The sequence below is a fragment of the Sebastes umbrosus genome, chromosome 13 (assembly GCF_015220745.1).
Source record: "Sebastes umbrosus isolate fSebUmb1 chromosome 13, fSebUmb1.pri, whole genome shotgun sequence".
NCBI lineage: Eukaryota > Metazoa > Chordata > Actinopteri > Perciformes > Sebastidae > Sebastes > Sebastes umbrosus.
The window spans coordinates 21673706-21694882 of NC_051281.1; the positions used below are offsets into that span (position 1 = coordinate 21673706).

The following is a 21177-nucleotide window of genomic DNA, read 5'->3' on the forward strand; positions in this document are numbered from 1 at the left end:
TGTGTAATACTGTGGTGGGGGCTCGGTGAACTGCAAACTAGAGTTGCACTCTGGTGTCATTGACGCCCAGCAGAAAAGTTCAACAACTCAAGGGTAAAAAGGGTCAAGTGTCGGTTCATTAGTTCAACTTGTCAAGAGAGGCAGCTGACAGCCGGCAGCTCCTCGCGCCGACAGTGATGAAACCACCTCGATGTGTTGGAAGAAACCAAATGGGCTGAGGTTGAATATAAAGCAACTCTATTATCCTGCCAATCACACCTCAGCTATGTGTCTCCCTCAGCGCCACTGACAAAGGCCATGAGGTGATGAACCATCAAAGTCTGTCGCTATGCCGTGTATGTCACCGTGTCCAACCTGTTCTGACAGGCACCGTTGCAGAGAGAGCATGTGTGTATGTGTTGACTAACATGTTGTTGTTGTTGTTGTTCATAAGGCTATACAGCCCAGTCGCACAGCAGTTTGTGAAATAGTCATGAAATGTAATGTATTGTTTCGTGTACATGGACACAAATTTTAATTTATTTTTTCGTGATGGTCAGCACGAAATCAATTTGTATGTAATCCACGTAATTGTGAAACGGGAAGTATAAAGAGCGGCGAACGCCATGTAGGGAGGAGGTCGGAGTGGATGGGTGGGTCAAAAAACACTGGACTTTCGCCCAGGAGACTGGTGTTCATGTCCCGTGTGAAACCATAAGTCAAAGTTGATTTATTTGCCAGGTAAATTCCGTACCTAAGTTACTGCACTTACGGTGTTATTTTAACCCAAACCACGATCTTTTCCTAAACCTAACTAAGTAGTTTTGTTGCCTAAGCCTAACCAAGTCAATCTTTTCCTAAACCTAACTAGTTTGTTGCAAAAGCCTAACCAAGTCAATCTTTTCCTAACTATACCTAAGTAGTTTTATTTTGAAAAGACTGGAGTGGAAAAAGACACATGCTTCATGTGCTGTTGTGCTGAGCGTCACGAACAAAAAAGGGGAAATTTGTGTCTATGTACACGAATCAAATAGATTTAATTTCGCGACTATTTCCCAAACTGCCGTGTGACTGTGTTGGGCTATATGTAGTGAATCTGCTCGACTGTCAGGTGAGAGCAGCAGGTTTGGACCGAACTTCCAGTCCGAGGCACGTACAAAAATAGAGTGTACACTTAAATATATACATTGATAAATACAGTATAACAAACAAATGTTCAGAAAAATACAAACAACTTTTCAAAATAATACTTGTGCGAAAGTTGCAACAACGGTAATGCAGAGAGAAAAACAAATACTGTCTGAGGAAGGAGAGACTCCTTTGGGACTTATTTGCCCTCCCAAGTCATCTTCACTGTTTTTAAAACCCCCTCCTGTATTTCCCCTGTACCCCACCTCCCCCCACCTATCGGGAAGAAAATTGTTCACAACCGGGATCAATCTCTGCGTAGACGCTTTCACGTCTGACACACAGGGTGCTTTTTAAAAGGCCTGGTTTTCACCTCGTCCCCTGCAGAGAAGTGAAAAGGTAATTGCTGCGAATGCTAAACTAACACCTTGTTATGATTGCCTTTCAGCCGTTCTTTATGTTTTTTTTCCTTCCCTTTAATTTTTTTGCGGTATGCCAAAACGCTGCAGAGTGCAGGAGTCAAGAAGGCAGTGCAGAGAAGGGAAACTGTTTTAAGACCTTTGGGATGCAGCAGATGCCTTTAACATTAGGTGGATCTTTAGAGCCGCTCCTCTCTCATAGTAGTATTGCGGGGAGCTGCGGCTCTGCTCAGTGTGTGTGTGTGTGTGTGTGCGTGTGCGTGTGTGTCTTTAGGATATTAAATAGTAAAGGATGGGGATTAATAATGGAACCTGACAGCTCATCTCCGCCTTCTATCTGCCCGACTGTCCCACCAATCTTTCCTTCCATTCCCTCCCTACCTCTTGTTCCTCCTCTCAGTTTCTAATCTGCTGCGTCTCTCTCTGGCTGTGACCCTCCATCGTGCTCCTTTTCTCTCTCTCTCTCCTTCTGTCTCTGTCTCTTCCTCTCTTCCAGCTCTCTCTCAGGGCCCTCGGTCTTTCAGGGCCATGTCAGGAGAGTAGAAGAGCACGTTGGTGTCATCCTCGTCGTCATCGCTGAGGTCGACCAGGTCAGCCTGTGTGTAGCGCACCGCCCCCGGGTGGTACTCTCCGATCCGAGTCCTGTCGCACAGTCGAGACTGCAGAGCCAGCTAGAAAACAGACACAGGGTTTGAAATTAGCGCGCATAGTTTGTACTGGTGTGTGTAAAGAGTATGTTTACACACTCAAAAACAGTCTCCTGGGTTGATAAATGAGAAAACGCTGGCTGTTCAAAGGTAAGACAGGCGTCCGCTTGTTGTGAACTGAACCTCCAAATAACATCCTGGTGCTGCCATTTAGGACGCAAAAAATCGCAGTGCCAACCTGGAGAAGTTGAGGAAGCAATGCTTGTTTTGATCCCCTCTGGAAACTGAAGCCCAGTTGTTTTCATTTACTACTTCACTCAACTACATAAAAGTACCGTACTTCAAACAAAATGGAGGAAAAGCGCACTGTCACGGTCAATGGCACTCGATGTGATGTAACTTTATGGCACTCAGGATTTGAATAAGAGAAACTTGAACATGAACTACTTTGTCGTGCACCACTATCGTGGACAAAGGAGAAAATAAATGTCCGATCAGAGCTACTGTAAGTATGTAATTTACATGCTTATTGCTAAATAAGCGGCTGTGGCTCAGAGGTAGAGCAGGTCGTCCACCAATCGGAAGGTCGGCGGTTCGATCCCCGGCTCCTCCGGTCACATGTCCAAGTGTCCTTGAGCAAAACACTTAATCCCAAATTTGCTCTTGAAAGGCTGTGCCATCGGTGTGTGAATGAGTATTTAGATTAGATTCTGATGGGCTACCAGCTTGGCACCTTGCACGGCAGCCTCCTACTTGGTGACGTCACCACGCTACGGAAGAAAAGGCGGGACTTCGAGCAAGGCAGTTCAGGAGCAGTGTTTTCTGTGGGGGAGAGCAACTCCCTTTGGCGTGGACTTTGGGCTTTTATAACTTTGCCGACCTTTTACATGCACCCACACTAAAGGAAAAGCACAGAAGCATAATAGGTCCCCTTTAATGACCTGCAATCAAGTCACTACTTCATGCTCATTCAGTTTGTCGGACCAGAAACAGAAAAATGTCTACACGGTACTTACGAAATGGTGAATTTCGACTATTTAAAACACATTATAGGTGAACACAGACAGCAAAAGGAGGCAGAACGTTTAAAGTAAATCTGAGACTCAGCAGAGTAACCAGGCTGCGTCAACTTCTCCTTAATACATGACGGCTGTGACGCGCAGTTTTGTTTACTGACCGAAATAGGACGACAAAGAAGAGATCTTTACAAAAAACAACCTGTGTAGACACACATTGTTTATACACATAAAACAGCATTTTCAAAATTAGCTGGTTTAGTGTGGACGTACTCTAAAATTGCAGCGATACCGAGGCATATGGGGATTGGGAGCAGCTTTTTCCTGCATGCACACTCACATACACACACACAGACGAAGCGAGGGGTGAGCTCTTTGCAGAGCCACAGGCGTTTCAAGCTGTATGGCTAGAATGCAGATCAATATCAGGGAAGGAAAGAGTGGAAGAGGGGGGAGACAGGGAGCGAGAGGAAGAGTACACAGGTGGGAGGGAGATGCTACACAAAGGAGCGCGGCAGAAATAATGTAAGAGAGATAAATGCCAGAGATGCTGTAACAGAGTAAAGGGAACAGAAGAGGCTTGGGAACAGACACACATACAGTACAGAGATAGAGATAGGAAGAGAGAGAGGGAGGAGGAGAAGAGACGGAGACTGCGAGGAAGAGAGGGAAAAACAACGGAGGACAAGATAAGGCAAGAGATACAAGGCAGCGGTAGGCAGGTTTATATGCACACAAGAAACCAGGTTACTGAAAGAAATTGCAGGTAATTAGATGACACGTTTATATACACAGTAGAAACCTGGTTGTTGTAAAATCCTTCTAAGTAATCAGAAGAGGTTGTGTAAGTTTAGCTTAAGTTTGAGTTGCACTAACTCTACTAACTAACAGGGACAAGAATGGGTGGGAATCTTTGGTTTGATTTACATTTTCACGATTCGATTCTCATTTCAATAAATGAAAAAACAAAGTGGCACTATTTTTAGCATCTTTCTTCGAACCATTCACTCATGTTTGTAGTCGGCTGAATCGCAGTATGACACATAAATGTCAGTTAAGCAAACTGGTGTTTAAAGAAGGTCACCATGTGGGAGTATGAAGCTTTTTTTATTTGAAAAAGTTTAAATTTGGAAACATGTTACCGTCATCTGCCTGAACAAGAATAATGAGATGAACGTTTTTTTTACCGACCCCCACCACTGGCTTTAGTGTTTATGCTCTTAACTAGAAGCATAGGATGCTCTCTGTGTTCTGGAGTCAGAGTGCTCTGCTGTGCTGTTATCAACATTATATCTCAATCAGTAGAGAACACCCTGGGAGTGTTTTGTTTTGCCTTAACAAATCAGTAGCGCATGATGTATCCATCCCTCAAAAGTCATTTGCAGTTGACATGTAAGCTACAGTCGCGGTTGCTAGTGCCGCATCCACACTCATCGCCATTTACCTGCTGCTATTTGTCGCAAAGCTAGCTATGTCAGAGTCGATGTCCCCGTTTTTAGTTCCATATTTATTCCCATCTACAAAATTCTGACTGGTCGACTGTTTCTCCAACCAAAGGAAACAGTTGTTATGACACCACATCAAACCTGTTTGAATCACTGAACATATAGTCCAGTCAGTCTAAAGGTCTATGTCTTTTGAAGTGAGGAAGACTTGTGGTGGCAGTTTCTGTTAAAACAAGACACAAACCAACGTAACAACTTGTCTTTCAGTGAATTTAATAAAAAGGCATACATTAATAACTAAAACATCTGCAGATGGACTGCAGATGGACTCACGAGCACAGCCACCTGTTGTGGACTGTGGCAAGTGAGCTCCGAATACAAAGAGTAGTCAGTATTTATACATTTAAAGCATAACATGAAGATAAGTGCAAAGAAGAAAGGAAGAGAAGGATAGAAAGTGTATCAATGCGTCAGCACACAGCAGACAACAGAGCATCACAAGACATAACAAGTATTTCAGCAATCTGTTGTTTGCAGTTATAGAGAACTAAAATGTCAGGTCATTGTCCCATGGTGACGAAGTTGAACATGTGAGGCCCTGAGATTATCTAAAGGTACAGTGTTAAACTGCAGATATGAAAATTGCCATTACAGACTATAAATTGATCTCCATAGACTAGATCAGGGGTTTTAAAAGTCTGACACTCCATTGTGAGTAAGCCGTGCCGTTGCACTGGCCTTTCTGTTTTTTTCCCCCTGGTGTGTCAAATTCAATTCCGGCCGGCACCGCAAGCAGGTTTAGTAAACAGTGAAAATGTTACGGTGGTTAATTTTCCCTACAACTTCTTTTTTTTTTTTTTTTAAATCTGTTACTTATTCAGTCTATCTTCCAAAACTCCCAAACCAGAGTTGGTGATTGTTGGAACAGTGGAAAGACTAACAAAGACGGTTTTGATGAGTTTTATTTTGTTTGTCGAGTTTGAATGAAGTGTGTTTTACGACAGTAAGCGGAGGTCAAATTACTGTCTTACTGGAGTCTGGTGGCTTTGAGGAGAGCATATTAATTGTATGTTTTGCATGTTAATAAATTATAATAATTGTCAAAATCCCTGTTGATTTTATTTATTATATATTCATTTCAACTCTGGAAAAGGGACGATTTCCATCACTGCCAATCGGAGCTGGAGCCGATTAAATACCCGTGACTACTGCAGAGTCATTTGTCCCGGGTATGAATGCCGATCGTAATTTTTCCCACTGAAGGCAATAGCAGGATGTTAGTGGGTGTTAGTGGGGTTTTGTCCAGTGGGAAAGGGGCTTGAGTTACACTGTAGGCTACAACTTGAGCCCCGTTTTTTTAGCCTGTATTTGTTTTTGTATTTGAAAATTGTCAATATTAAAAGTATTTTCCGAATTATCTATTTGCAGTTTTTGTGTGCGATGGATGTACAGACAACTATCACTGGATTACGTTGATACTCAAGAGAATTTAAGTTGTGAAGTTACAAGGAGTGTCTATTTCTATGATTTCTAAATGGATTTATGGATGTTTATTTGCGACGAACATCGGATAATGATATCCTCGGAAAGTTTAAGTCACACTGATTAAACGAGACAAACAATAACCATCTTCCCATTGGTTTCAGAACACAGGCATGCATCTGTCCCCTTTCACCTCCCGCAGTATCGTTTCCTTCGCCTCTCTTCCTCCGTGTGTCCCCTTTCAACTCCTCCCATGCCCTGGACAAGATTATACCAACTTAAAGTGGTGCAGTGTGTTATGTCGGTTGACTGGCTCGTTAGCTCGCTACCGTTAGTCTCTGAGTGATGGTGTACAAAGCGTTCGCAAAATACTTCACCTTCATCTTGCAAAACTAGTTATTAAGCTATTAAATGCAAAATGCTCCCAAGTGCTTGCCGGCATTCAAGATGCCCTAAATTCACAGTTTCGCCTTTTTCATTATGCCAATACAGCGGGGAGAAACACACCAACGTGCTAAAATAAGAATCCGAATCATAGAAGATTCTTATGTAAAATGTATTTAAATAAAAATCAAAATTTCTTTCACTGTTGTCAAATCAGGAGGGGAACCCTGAATGGCGAGTACGGTGAGGAGGGACTGCCAACTCTTTCAATATACATAAGGCATGTGCGTAGTAGTGTATTAAGACCTCAGCCAATCTCTTTAAACGCATGTAAATGCTCCGCAGGCGAACAACACGAGAGACAGAAAGAGAGAGAGAGAGAGAGAGAGCCTGTGAGTGAGCTAAAGGAGGCAGGGTTAGGAGGGGTAGGGTGGGTGGGTGGGTGTCTGGTACGAAAGCGCAGATTTGTCGCGCTGAGGGAGGAATGCTTTGACGCTGTTACAACCCCCCCCCCACCACCAACCCCCCTTCTCTCCTCCGCCAATCTCACACCTGATGTGTGGGGGCTGCTGGGAGTCGCATGCCAAGATGAATAACAACCGGCTGTTAGTCACGATAGAGCACGAACACACACGCCGCCTGTCTCTCTCTCTCTCTCTCTCTCTCTCTCTCTCTCCCTCTCTCTCTGTCGTCTTCTTTCTCACTTTCTCTCTCTGTCTTCCTCTCTCTGACACACAAACAGCATTTTCTCTATGATTTACGAACACATAGAGATTCCATTTCACTCCTTGGTCTCTCCGCGTCTCTTTCTCCCGACTCACCACAGTGCAACATTGACATTTGGGTTGAAGGTCATACCACACATTCCAGTCTTCCACATTGTGCTCATGACCCGTTATCAGCGTGGTTGGTGACACTGAGTAGGTGACAAAACGTGTGTGTGTGTGTGTGTGTGTGTGTGTGTGTGTACGCGTGAACTAAGACCACAGAGACTTTTTTTTTTCTTCATGGTTCAATATCAGCTCTGGCTCTTATCCGCAGATACTGTCAATGTTTGCAGATTGAGACAAATCTGTGGAGAACTGTATTGATTGGGGTGTTTATTGAAATGCAACCGATGAGGTTTGCGGTTTGCATGTAAAAACATCATCCGTCTGGTAATTTCGCCTTCATTACATTTCCCTAAAAGCTGGATTTGTGAAAGAGATAAAAAATGAGAGTCTTAGTGATGTGTAATTTCACTCTTTAAATAAGGGGATTTGGGTATCAGACCCAACAATTATTTCCTGTGTAGGTGATTCGGGAACACCTGTGACAGATGGTACCAGACAATTACGGAAGTTAAGTAGTCTAATTACAAATTCTGAAGCGAGGAACTCGGGGAAAAAAAGCAAAAAATATGTTTTTTGTAAGATTAGCACCTCACTTAAACTTATAAGAAGTATTAGCATTGCTTGAACTCTTTCTTCTTACATAGTGATTAGGAAATATAGATGCATACTGACAGTGATTTTTATTATCAATTAAGCGGATTCTCGATTAATCACTTAGCATATAAACTGTCAGAAAATAGAGAAAAATAAAGCTCGACCAACAGTCCAAAACCTAAAGATATTCACTTTCTGTTCATATAAAACTAGGGCTGTCAAAGTTAACGCTATAATAACGCGTTAACACAAATTAATTTTAACGCCACTAATTTCTTTAACGCTTTAATGCAATCGATCTTTCGGAAGTAGCATTCATTTTAAAGCTAGAGTGAAGATACTGGTATCATATGAAACTAAACAATCTAAGGAATTCATTGGTACCAACCATGTTGCGAAGAAGGCTAAATAACGCTCCAAACATGCGCTACATTTTGGCGGGGAAAAACTGTCATGGTCATATTCAAAGAGGTCCCTTGACCTCTGACCTCAAGATATGTGAAAGAAAATGGGTTCTTTGGGTACCCACGAGTCTCCCCTTTACAGACATGCCCATTTTATGATAATCACATGCAGTTTGGGGCAAGTCATAGTCAAGTCAGCACACTGACACACTGACAGCTGTTGTTGCCTGTTGGGCTGCAGTTTGCCATGTTATGATTTGAGCATATTTGTTATGCTAAATGCAGTACCTGTGAGGGTTTCTGGACAATATTTGTCATTCTTTTGTGTTGTTAATTGATTTCCAATAATAAATATATACATACATTTGCATAATGCAAGCATATTTGCGCACACCCATGTCGATACGAGTATTAAATACTTGACAAATCTTCCTTTAAATTACATTTTGAATGGGTAAAAAATGTGCGATTAATAGCAGTTAATCATGGACAATCACGCGATAAAATTTCTTAATGGATTGACAGTGGATTTTTGGCATTTTTGTTTTGCAAATTACGACTACTTATCAAGTTTGTAGCCAATTACTTTTCAGTCAATCGACCACTTGTTTCAGCCGTTCATCGGTATGAAACGCTCCTACTACCAATACCACTGAAACCCTGTCTACACCAGATACTTGTGGTGCTGGTGAGAGTGGTAAATAGCGAGGAGGAACACATAGCCCTTGTTTTTCTGCTGTAATATGAATAGGCCTTAAGACATTGAGGAATCCTGCTGCTGCTTTGCTGGCATGTTGCTTACACTACGAGGTCATTGTAGACAAGCGTGAGTGGCCAATCTCCCCCAATATCTTAATTTACCGCCTCATTATAGACAGACCTAATTTATAGAGCCACAACAAACAGAGCATGGTCAAGAGTAGTAGTGCTAGTATGCTAGAATTAGATTCATAAAACAGCTTTAAGTCCTGTAAGCTGTAAGCATAAGTCCTTGAAAAACATTTGTCTCCAACAATGTTTCTAGTTCTTAAGCTGACAACTGACAACCTCCTTCACACAAGCGTAGCCAAATATCCTACAACATCTCAAACATACGGGGACTGGAAATACAGAAGAAGAAAAAAATAATTCAGTCATAGGCCTTTTACCCAAAGCATGCTGGGATAGACTTCAGCCACCTGTGACCCTGAGAGGAAGGTACACTGCAGAGGACAATCAGAAGTTTATAAAGTCCTTTTCAACAGACAAGGAATCTGTATGGCAGTGTCTATCTGTTAAAGTAATGGCCAAGTAGTAAAGTAATAGCTATGTTAGCGATGTTGATGTCCCCATGTCTAGGGATGGTGATGTTGTCCACCACTTTGGTCCAGACTGAACTATCTCAACAACTACTGTATGGATTGCCATGAAATTGAATGGCATTCATGTCTGCAGAGGTTGAATCCCAATGACTTTGGATTACCTGGGTTTCCCTGTAGCGCCCTCATGAGGCTGACATTTCTCTTGATATGTCCCATTAACTATTGGATGGATTACCATTAAATTTAATACTAGATATACATGGGGCCCAGATAATGACGCCTTGTGACTCTTGTGATCACCTGACTTTTCCTCTAGCACCACCGTGAGAATGACAGTTGGGCTTTGATTAAAATGTCTCGCCAACTATTGGATGTATGGATGTATGGATGTATGGATGGATGAATGGATGGATGGATGGATGGATGGATGGATGGAATGACAGATATTCATGCCTCCCCCAGGATGACTTGTAATAACTTTGGTGTTCCTCTGACTTTTCATCTAGCGTTACCATCAATTTTGATTTATGATTAAAATACTTGCAAAACGAATCAGTCTCAGCTGTTCTTTAGTGCTAATTAGCAAATGTTAGCATGCTAACACACTAAACTAAGATGGAAAATATGATGAACATTATACCTGCTAAATATTAGGGCTGGGACGATTCACCTATCTCCCAATTCGATACTATCACGATACTTGGGTGCCGATTCAATATGTATTGCAATTTTTAAGTACTGCGATTCTACAAGTATTGCGATCCAATATTACGATGGAAACTTTTTTAACACTAGACCATGGGAAAAAGTTGAATCATACACTTCTAGGGACTTTTACTTTGGAAAATCTCTAAATTAATACAGCAAGAATGTTTGATTTTCAGCATGTATGTAGTCAGAGATGTCCTGAAGTCAAATATATCAGTCATTGACAGGAATTATTTATTACTTTTTATCCAGCAACCCAAAAATATAAAGAATAAAGACATTTCCCTTACAAATTAGAGGTATTTTCTTTTTTAATTTATAAGGGACATGTAATGTTTGTAATTAATCGATTTCTTTTCCCACCCCTACTAAACATCAGCCTGTTAGCAGTGTCATTGTGAGCATGTTAGTATGCTGACATTAGCATTTAAATACAGCCTCACAGAGCCGGTAGCATGGCTGTAGACTCTTACAAATATCTCCATAATGTCAATGGAAGTGTTACGGAAAAGTTACCAGGTCCGAGCAAGTCAGGTTGGCACGGCGACTTTTGTGGAAAAAATGACTTGAGGACGTATTCAGACATGATCAATAAGTTAAATTCCAAACACATTTACGTAGTGATTTGCATGTCTGAACAGGGCTATGGATGTACGTGTGTGAAGCTGCTGTACCTGCATGCCAGTAGGGCTCAGTAGGCTCCACCAATCCCTATCCAGGCTGAAGACGAAGGCATTGGCCAAGCCGTGGAGTGGTGCCGACAAGACGTGCAACAGGGTGAGCGAAAAGGATGGATCCTGTGGGTAGAAGGCATTATGGAGTCTGTTGGAGGAGAGAGGGAGAAATAGAAACATAAGCATTGAGTTCATCCATAAAAAAAAAAGTTGTAAATAAAGAGACAACATGCAGGAGAGCTTCGAATGGTGGAGTAATTGAAGAAGAAGTCAAAAGGAGTAGAAAGGCAGCAACAGGAAAAAAAGGGGGAAAGACAGAGAGAGCGAGAGGTTGATCGACAGAGCACCAGAAAGAGAGGGAGAGGACAAGTGAGTGACAGACTGAGGGAAGGGGTGAGAACGAGAGGTAATGAGAGCGAGCGGCAAAAGCAGAAAAAGAGAGGGGGGGAGAGAGAGGAAAAGGGGGAGGGCGAAAGAGCGAGTGAGCTTTATATCAGCGTTTAAGAGCCCATTAGGCAGCGTGAGACGGCTGGGCTGACACATTCTTGGCTGCCGCCTCGACAGCACGCAGCACTTTACAAGGACAGGGAGAAGTGTAGCGCTCAACTCCCTTCCTCTCCTTCTCTCCCCTTTTCTCTCATCTCAGTTTGCTGCTTCTCCTGACCACAATTTCACCGTCCCGTCTTTTCTCCTTCTTTTTCATTCCACGCACGTTTTCCTACACACCGCCTCTACGATATCTCTCCCGTTTCTTTGTACTCAGTTTCATCTGTCTGGATATCTCATTTTCATCTTGACTCATGAGGGCGATCCCCGATTCTTCTCTTTTCAATTCCCCTCCCTGCGCCTATCTCTCTGGGAGCCTGGGGCATGACTAGAAGGAGAACCTGATATTGTGTGGTGGTGGTGGCTGCAAACTAATGGCTGCCTCCGAGAACGATGCTGCTCAGCCATTAACCCTGGATTAACCCTGTATTAGCGCTGCTCGTCGGGTTAGCCCGCCGCTAATGTCTTTTATTGATCTATTAGCGAGAGAATCAAACCGCACACAGCTCACAGCGTTCTCCCCGTGTGCGGTGGTCCTGGGCTGGGTGTGCAGAGTGAACTAAGTGGCCGCGGTGGTTGACCTCAGGGTCGGGGAAAGTCATCCCTGAGCACTTTGTGCCCGCCAGTGAAGGAAGATACAAAACCAACCATTTGAGGAAAAGAACCACTGTTGTGTTGTGGTTACAAGGAGTTACGTGAGACACACACAGTCACTCGTCTGTTCCTGACTGACAGTCAGAGGATGAGACACGTCGCCGGCTATTTAAAATGATAATGATTTGGTTGAAATCTTTGGTAACAGCACAACTGTTGTGTTTTGTACTATTCCCCCTATTAATCACTTCACAACAGTGTTGCCAATAGTGTGACATCATTGCGCATCGCTGAACAAACACATAGTGACACAAGCCAAGCTATAACTTATAAGGCACCTACACCAAAATCTCTACTGGTGCCAAACAACAACCAAATGTAAATATGGAGACATTCACACTGTATAAATATATAATAGGTCTGCACAATAAATTGCATATTAATCACGATTTTGGCTTCCCACTAGGGCTTACGTCGGCACACAGCGTTACAGATAGTAACATCACACACACACAAAACATGTCGTCGGTGTGGACGTTCTTCACTGCGAGTGAAGAAGACATAAAGCTGCAATTTTTAATAATTGCATGTCCAAACATAAGCTGTGGAGGAACAACCTTGGAACAACTAACTAAATCAGACATGTATTCTATTCTAATTCATTCCCATGATGCTGCTCCGAGTAATCACAGTGACCACAGAGTGCATTATGGTGCATTCAAGCTCTACTCAGTAAAAATTAGTATATGGTAGATTATAATGTTATCATAATGCGTTCAAATGTAATCTTGTAATATGTAGTTTTTGGGGAGAAACTTGAAAAAATCCAGTTATTTGAAGGAGATGTTTTCACAGCAATATAAAATAGATTTTGTGTGAACTACTAATGACAATATTCTTTTAACCAAACCAAACATTTAAACAAAAATATAATCATGTATTTCTTAATCATTTGAATTTTGTGGGGTTTTTTTTCTTCAAATAACCACTATAGATGACAATAACAAAGTAAAAGTATAACATTAACGCTGTATTTTTTTAATGTGAAATTGCAATAAAGATATTTTGTCCCTAAAATCTATGAATAATCGTGATAAATAACCGTGTCGCTGAGTTGCCACTGAAGTGTTGCTCAAGCGCTCGTAGAAGTAGTTATGATGTGAAATAGCACTGGGAAATGGCTAACGACAAGAATATGTTTTTCTTCCATTTTTTGGATGTGACGGAACAGGAATTGCGGGGAGAGAGAGAGAGAGAGAGAGAGAGAGAGAGAGAGAGAGAAGGGGACCCGAAATGTGAATCAAAAACATATGATTGGTTGACGCTGCGCTTCGTCAAAAAAAAAAAGCTCAGGGGTGAAAGTAGATTGAAGTTCTTGCCGGTAATACATAGCTCCCCCAACCGCCATCATTTGTTCTCCACCCCCAGCTTCATGCATCCCTGAACACACAATTCAAAGCCCGTATGGTGTAGAAAGAAATTAGAAATACTTGATATCATGTATAGCACATTATTTATTTAAATTGTGAAAGTGCTGCAGAATAATTTGTTAATGTTGACAAAACATTTCAAGATTTGAGTTGTTGTTCCGACTCAAGGGGGAATTCACATGAATTTTACCAGTCGGGAACTCCCATTTACGATTATTCCGACGCCACATGAATGCAGCACAAATGCCCTCTGGCAATGTTAATGAAAGTGAAACCGCATTGCCACATGTGTCAACAAATCGAGCTGTGATATTTGATACACCACACAGTTGTACCGGCAGGGATACATAGCCTACAGTAGTGCAAAGATGCCGTTTCCATGGTTGCCACGCATAGCGCCTGGCGTTCACTCGCGAAGCGCTTATCTGCATAAGGAGTGCAGTCAGACCCCACCGATCCAAGCGAGTACGCAGGCGGAGTGTCGCTCCCCTTCTGAAAAGACCTTAATGCGTGTACAAACAAACAGACAAACCCAACCGAAACATAACCTCCTTGGTGGAGGTAACTAACTGTATGTTGACCTAATGTTAGCAGATGCGTTTTCTTGATGGAAATGCAATCGTGAGTGATGGGTTGTATGTGGGTTATGGCAGGCAGCTGCTCTTCCCTCTTTCCGGTACTGCGTATCGACACTGAAACTTTTAGTTGTACGGAGTACCGGACCGTATCGGCCTACTTTCACCCCTGTTGTAGCTTTATGTCACCGGCTTCCATTGAAAATGACTTGTAGCCTGATGCTGTGTCGCTTGTAGTGTGAACACAGCATTAGCCTTATATGTGATTCTTTATTGTGCTTTCAGATGCACACATGAAAGCCTGTCTGAAAGAATGAATTGACCAAAACATATCGACATAACTTTGGATGACTTCAGTTTTGATGAATGTTTCGTTTACTGCCCAGTCCTCCGTCCTGTGAATGTCAAAAAAAATGCTGCACCTTTAAATTACAGGTAAGAGGAACTTTTACATTGTCAAACTAAAGCAAGCACATCATTATGATCTTCTTGACTGCAGCGAGAACTGCAGGTGAACAGCACAGAAGATGATTATGGAGATTCGTCCACAAATCTGGTTATAATCCTCCTGTTATCCTCTTTTGCCGCACGACGTTGCAAAGGTTTATTTGCTGCTAATCTGTCTCCATTTACTTTCCAACTATCCTTTGAAAAGTTGTGACAGGGAAGAAACCGCAAGTTGGGTTGGCCCGAAGGTTGCTGAGAACCTACCTTGCTCTAAGTCTTTCTGGGTAATGGTGTCAACTAAATGCCTAAATGCAGCTTAAAATAAAACCAACAGTGCAGCTATAGTGGAGCGCAGAGTGGCGTGTCCTGGCACTTGTCGGAGTAAGGACCATTTCAGAGCGACGCTGCCTATTTTCTGGGTTAGCCTACTAACCGCTGTATCTCCGAGGAGCAGACCAGCTGCTGCTCACATTCATTTCACTTCCCATTAAAGGTGAAATAAATCAGGAGTCCCCACACAACCTCCTTAGAGACGCAGGAAACACACACACACACACATACGTGCACGCGGCGGAAGTCGGACACAAGCGGACATTGCGTGAACGCACACAGAACCGCCTGTGCGTGTGCGTAGAGGTGTGTACATACAGTATAACCTAGGTCATATGCATTGAGGGAGTCAGATGGAGAGGAAATGCAGTGGATGTGTGTTTGTGTGTGCGTCTGCCGGTGTGTTTGCGTGTGTGTGTGTGTTTGTGTGTGCGTCTGCCGGTGTGTTTGCGTGTGTGTGTGTGTTTGTGTGTGCGTCTGCCGGTGTGTTTGCGTGTGTGTGTGTTTGTGTGTGTGTCTGCCGGTGTGTGTGCGTGTGTGTGTGTGTGTGTTCCTCTGACAGCGCAGCGGTGAGAGTGAGTGGGTCTGTGTGAAGGGGGGCTATTTCTGGCGTCTCATTTTTTTTTCCTGCTGCCGCAAAGAAATGCGATCGGCGTCCGGGAAACGAGAGCTGGCAGCAAGCAATCATCTGCCTGCCACACACACACACACACACACACACACACACACACAGAGAGCACCTCGCAGCGCCGAGCAACACGCGCCATGGCAACGGAACAGCCGCAATTAGAGGCGAAGAGCCTTTCCCCTCCATCGAGGGAGAGACGGAGAGCGAAATGAAAGGAAGAAAGAAAGAGCAGGCAAGAGAGAGAGAGAGAGAGAGAGAGAAAGAGAGAGACAGGAAGAGGGGAGGGAGGGAGGGGGGAGACGAGTGTCAGAGAAACAGCACCACACAGGAAGGAGAGAGAGGGAGAGTGGAAGAGGAAAGGAGAACACGATAAAGAGGTGAGAATGTGCAAGAGTGAGGCTGCGAAGGGGAACGAGGGCCGAGAGCAATGGAGGAGGAGGTGGAGGAGGAGGAAAGAGCTGAAGGAGTGAGGCTGAATGGAAAAGACTAAAAAGAAGAAGAGGAGGCAGAGAGCGAGGAAGAGGAGGAGGAGGGGGAGAGATATCCAAAAAGACAGATTGCAAGACATGAGCGAGACAAACAAAAGAGATTACGTGCGAGAGAAACCAAGATAAGACGAGGCGAGGAGGTTAGATAGAGAGAGAGAAGATGGAGAGACGGGTGGAGGCGTGTGGAGGAGGAGGAGGAGGAGGAGGAGGGGGAGGAGGGGGCTGTTTCTCCTGTGTGAGCCGGGCTAATGAAAGATGAATGAGGGAGGCAGTGGTGGGAAGGAGAGTGTGGCTGCGGGCGATGCCTGGCTGAGCTGCTGTGTGTGTGTCTGTCGGGGTTTGTGTGTGCGGCGCAGTCGAGCGAGTCTCACAGTTGGCTGACTGGTGTTGGACAACAGGGATGATATTGTGTATACTGTATGACTCAGGAGCAAACGGTCAACAACAATAAACACACTTACACGCTCGTACACACACAGAAGCAGACATATGTAGCTTTCAGCCGAAAGCCTGCTGCCACCTGTAAGCATGAAGTCAATCATTAGTACTCGTGCGGCGTCTCCGAGCCTCGCTCACTTATTCAGACCTTCCATCTATCATGCTGTCAGTCACTCTTTGAACCCGTCTCTCTCTCTCTCTGTCTCTCTCTCACTCTCCAGATTCTGTGCAAAATCCCTCATCCGCTGCCTCTCCCCATCTCTTCCAATATCCCACCCTGCCAGTCTATACCGCTTTCCAGCCATCAATTTCCCCTCCTCCCCTCCATCACCTTTTTGTCTGCCTCTAATTGTTGTGCCGAGCAATCCTCAGAGCTGAGGGAGAGAAGCGTACTGCAACAGCTTGCACGAGAACTCCCTTTCCAAGAGCGGAGGGCGGCCAGACAGAGAAGTCATCCTGACCCCGATTGCACTTCTTCCTCTCTCTCCGACTGACTGCCTGACTTCTTATATTTTTTTTTCCCTTCCTCCAGACGAATCACATGCTTCGCAGTGCCAAAACAAGGCCCTAGTGCTGCCCGCGGTGCTGCTGCTGACAGCAAATCCGAACTTTTTCTCTGACTAAAAGGGATTTCTGCCAAAACGAGCTTAATCCCTCGAATCTGTGTAAGGTCAGAATGTGGCTTCTTTTTTTTTAAACTCTTAACGTTTTGGCGGCGTCCAGATATGACGAGGCATGGGTAACTTGTTGACGCAGGAAGGAGATGTCGCGAAATCAGCCTTCGTTTCTGAGAATAAATCGCTGTAACTATGGTGCACTATGGGGGGATTTATATACATGAATTTAAAAAACAAAAGTATGACCACCTGTGGTGATACTCACTGTAGAGCGTACCTGTACATTTCAGAAAGCTGTTAGGCTGCGTTCACACCAAATCAGGCGTTGCGGAGTCACTTTAATGGCCCATTATGCACAACGATTAACGTCTTTTGTTCCCTCATTGGCTGGGTTGTGCAGCTGTGGTTCACCGATTACATGATTGGCCACCGCAGCACGACGTCGCTTCGCGTTTCTCCAAAACTTGATTCTGTTTCTACTTTTCCGTAGAAAAGACGCAGCCTAAACGCACTACCCCCATTCAAAATGAATGGGAGGACTTTGCCGCAACGCCGGATTTGGTGTGAATGCAGCATAGGTTTTATTAAGATGATTTTTGTTGAATTTGAACTAAGAAGAATCCAAATCCTTCAAAGCATGATCAGATCAACAAACTTATAAATACTACTACATGTTTTTGAAGAACTTAAACTCAATGATTGATTTTGGATCAGGAGGGAAACCTGACCTGTGGATACACTGGTTCAAAAGATTCTGTCGGTTGTTCACTTGTCTATTGTGCATGCGTGGCGGCCTTCAGGACAGCAAAGACAGAGGACAGGCCTTTCATTGTCCAGCGACAACATGTGATTAGCAAACTGAAATGTGCATAAAGCTCTAAATGCTTGTGAACTATCTGCAGGAATATCGTGTACTTTACGGATATGGACATGTGAATGATCTACTTTGATCATAAGGTCAACATGGGGATTACTGTCACAGTTACGGGTATGACTCCCATTATACACAAACCCACAGATGCAGACACACACACACACACACACATTTCTTGTCAACCCTCTGCGCGAACAAATATGTCTGGAATCAGGCTGAAACACACAAACAGGCAGGCGGGTTGTGCAGACACGAAAAACACACACAGACACATAAACATGTGAGCGAATGCACACACACACACACGCACACCTGCACGGGTGCGCACATACGCTAAGAGACAAAGAGGCACACATAGACCTTGGGGACCGAAGCGGCTAACGTTCACCAACAGAATAAAAACCCAAACAAAGAGACATCCTGTTTCCTGGAACACAACACCACTCAACCCTCTGTGCTGGGAGCAGCCAGTAAACACACACACACACACATATATAAACACACACACACACACACACACACGCTCACAAAATCAGTTCATTGTCCGTCGCCGTGCGTGTTATTCCTTGCGCCTGATTTATGTACCGGCGTGTGTCTGTGCGTCCAGCGATGCCACTGGCTGTGCCTTCGAGTGTTGGTGCACGTGAGTTTATGCTCGTGAGTGCGGGCTGTGGCCAGAAGTGTGTGTGTGTGTGTGTGTGTGTGTGTGTGTGTGCGTGAGTGTGTGTGTGTGTGTTTGTGAGAGAGAGAGAAAGAGAGAGAGGGAGGGAGAGCAGATGATAGAGTAGACTTTAGCGATTCCCTGGAGTGTGAGGCAGCGTTTACGGCACTCTCAGAGCAGCCAGAGTGATGAATATTTAAAGACGTGCCTGAAAGAGCAGAGGGAGGGAGGTCGGGGGGGTGGGGGGGGGGGATGGGGGGGGGGGTGAGCAGGGGGTGTATGTGCATGTGCGTGCATGCGTGTACGTGTTTGTGTTTGCATGCGCCTCTTGAGTGTGTGCACATGCCTGAGAGTGTGTGAGGGGGAGGTTATCTAGTATCTCCTTTAGCATTTGCATGTGTATACCATATGCATGCATATGAATGTAGGAGCCTTTACTTTGTATGCCTATATAAGAGTATATAGCTTATATGTAGGTATATAGGGACTTGTATTGTTTATTTGCCTGTATATGTGGGTGTTAATGTTTGCATGTCTGTCTATGTGCGTGTACATTAGTGTGTTTAAATATGAGTATTTTATGTCTGCATAGTGATTCACTTGCATGCAAATGTGTATATATATATATACTGTATGTCCACTATGATGTTAAATCCAGGGCCTCTCTCTGTGTGTGTGTGTGTGTGTGTGTGTGTGTGTGTGTGTGTGTGTGTGTGTGTCCAGCCTCGATGCGGGTGCCTGCCCCGTGTGTGTGTGTTTGCTCTTCACACAGCCCTGTAGGCCAGCTCTCTGTCTCGCTAAATGGGGATGAATAGCAGAGCGCCGCTGCTGCTCAACGGGAGACGAATGGCTACGGGGCTCTCCGTCTCCAGTTACACACCGATCACTGCCTGCAGACGCAACAGCACAAGCGCACATGGGGCACACACACAGTAGCCACGGTCATAGATCCACCTAAAATGTTATGTAGGCCACACGGCCACATGTGGCTCACGCAGACAATCAGGGTGTTCAAAGAGCGTGACATCTTGACACCACAGACATCTTTGATTTAAAGGATTTTTGTTACCGGCGTGTGAATACAACAGTATAGAAAACGTCAAAAATAATCTGAACATGAAATTAGAGCAGTCACTCTATATGCTTTCTTAATGGGCTACGTCTTGTAAACCTGGAGAATCACTCCTACAATGATGGGAGATCAAAACAACACAAAAAGGAGTGATGAAATGATAGTTTTCGAATGTGAAAAAAGAAAAAAATCACATACCTGGAAGCTATATCAACCTCAAAACTTATTTTAGTAAACATGGTAAATTGAATGTGAGGAGATAGATAAATAAAAAAAATGCTTGCAGACAAATAAAGATGAGAGTTTGGAACCCTTGCATACTGCCTTTCAGCATCTGAGGAGCTCGCTGGTTCAAGTAAACAAAACACACCACAAAAGATATTAGGGTATATACAGTGCAAAACCACACACCAGCCTACACACACACACACCGAGGCACAAACACACACATCCCTGCGCGCTTGAATGCGAGATATTCCGAGAGGCGAGGAGCGGAAGGAAGGAGGAAAGAGAAAGCAGGAGTGAGAGAGTGATAGAGAGAGAAGAGAAGAGCGCATCCTGGGATGCAGAATGCCGAATACAGTGAGATAAGAGTTAATGTATCCCCCCCACCCCCCTCTTCATCCCTCCCGTTTGGCTCTCTCTTTCTTCCTCCCTCCATCCATCCATCCCTCCCTCCCTCCCTCCTCCTCCTCCGCCTCCTCCCCGTTTGCTTTGAGGGATGAATAATAACTGCTGCTCTGAGATTTCCTCCCTCGTTTTTCAAAGCGCAGAACGGAGATGGGGAAGGTCTGCCTGGCCCGGGTTGCGCGTGCGGGCACGCACACACAAAAGCGCAGACACGCACTGAAGCACACACAGTCGCACGCACACGCTGTCTTGTTCTCGCTGCTCGCCTGGAGCAAGGAAATCAGATCTCCTCCAGAGAAAGGCGGGGAGGGAGTGGGGTGGTAGGGGGGGCTTAGGCGCTGTAGGGAGCCCATACAAAAATCCCCTGCAAGCACGTATAGGCCTATACACACCACAAAACCCACACGCAGCAACGAGGGAAACCAAGAATAACTAGGAGGATGCGAGCTTGCCTCCCGGAGCGACAGGGTGAACTCAAGGTTATAGACACATCACCGATTCAAGCCCCGCCGCCAGGGCCAATCCGTCCGCGCTGAAGCACCCCTCTCTGCAGGGCACGTAACCCTGATTGCTCAAAGGCAAATAGCTCTCCTGCCATGTGCCTCCGCTTTGAAGGTTAGGGGCTTCGAGAGAAAGCCTTCAAGAAGAGGACACACTAAATGGGGGATGCCGGTTTCTCCCCGCTCGGTGTCAAAAGGGGAGAAGGCGGGGGGTAGTGTTTAAAGGAGAGCAAAAACAAAAGTCCTCGTAAAAGACAAGCAGGGCTGTCCAGGAGGAGCACTCCTCGCACATCAAGCCGCGGCGGTGCCACAGAAATCGGCAGCTAGGTTCCG

At 44.6% G+C, this 21177-nt stretch overlaps 1 protein-coding gene across 4 annotated transcripts in view; it reads right to left on the reverse strand.

Moving 5' to 3' along the window:
- Positions 1 to 999: 999 nt before the first annotated feature.
- The window catches only part of si:dkey-100n23.5 (cyclic AMP receptor-like protein A), a 55948-nt gene continuing 35770 nt past the window's right edge, over positions 1000 to 21177 (reverse strand). For 3 of the 4 annotated variants that reach the window (XM_037789959.1, XM_037789957.1, XM_037789958.1), the window contains 2 exons: positions 11015 to 11162; positions 1000 to 2197 (listed from right to left, as the gene is read on the reverse strand). In XM_037789959.1, coding sequence (XP_037645887.1) covers positions 2030 to 2197; positions 11015 to 11162 — 316 coding nt within the window. In that variant the 3' untranslated portion in view covers positions 1000 to 2029. Of the gene's footprint in view, positions 2198 to 11014; positions 11163 to 13243; positions 14555 to 21177 lie in introns of those variants that run through there. The other variant, XM_037789960.1, reaches the window with a different exon arrangement.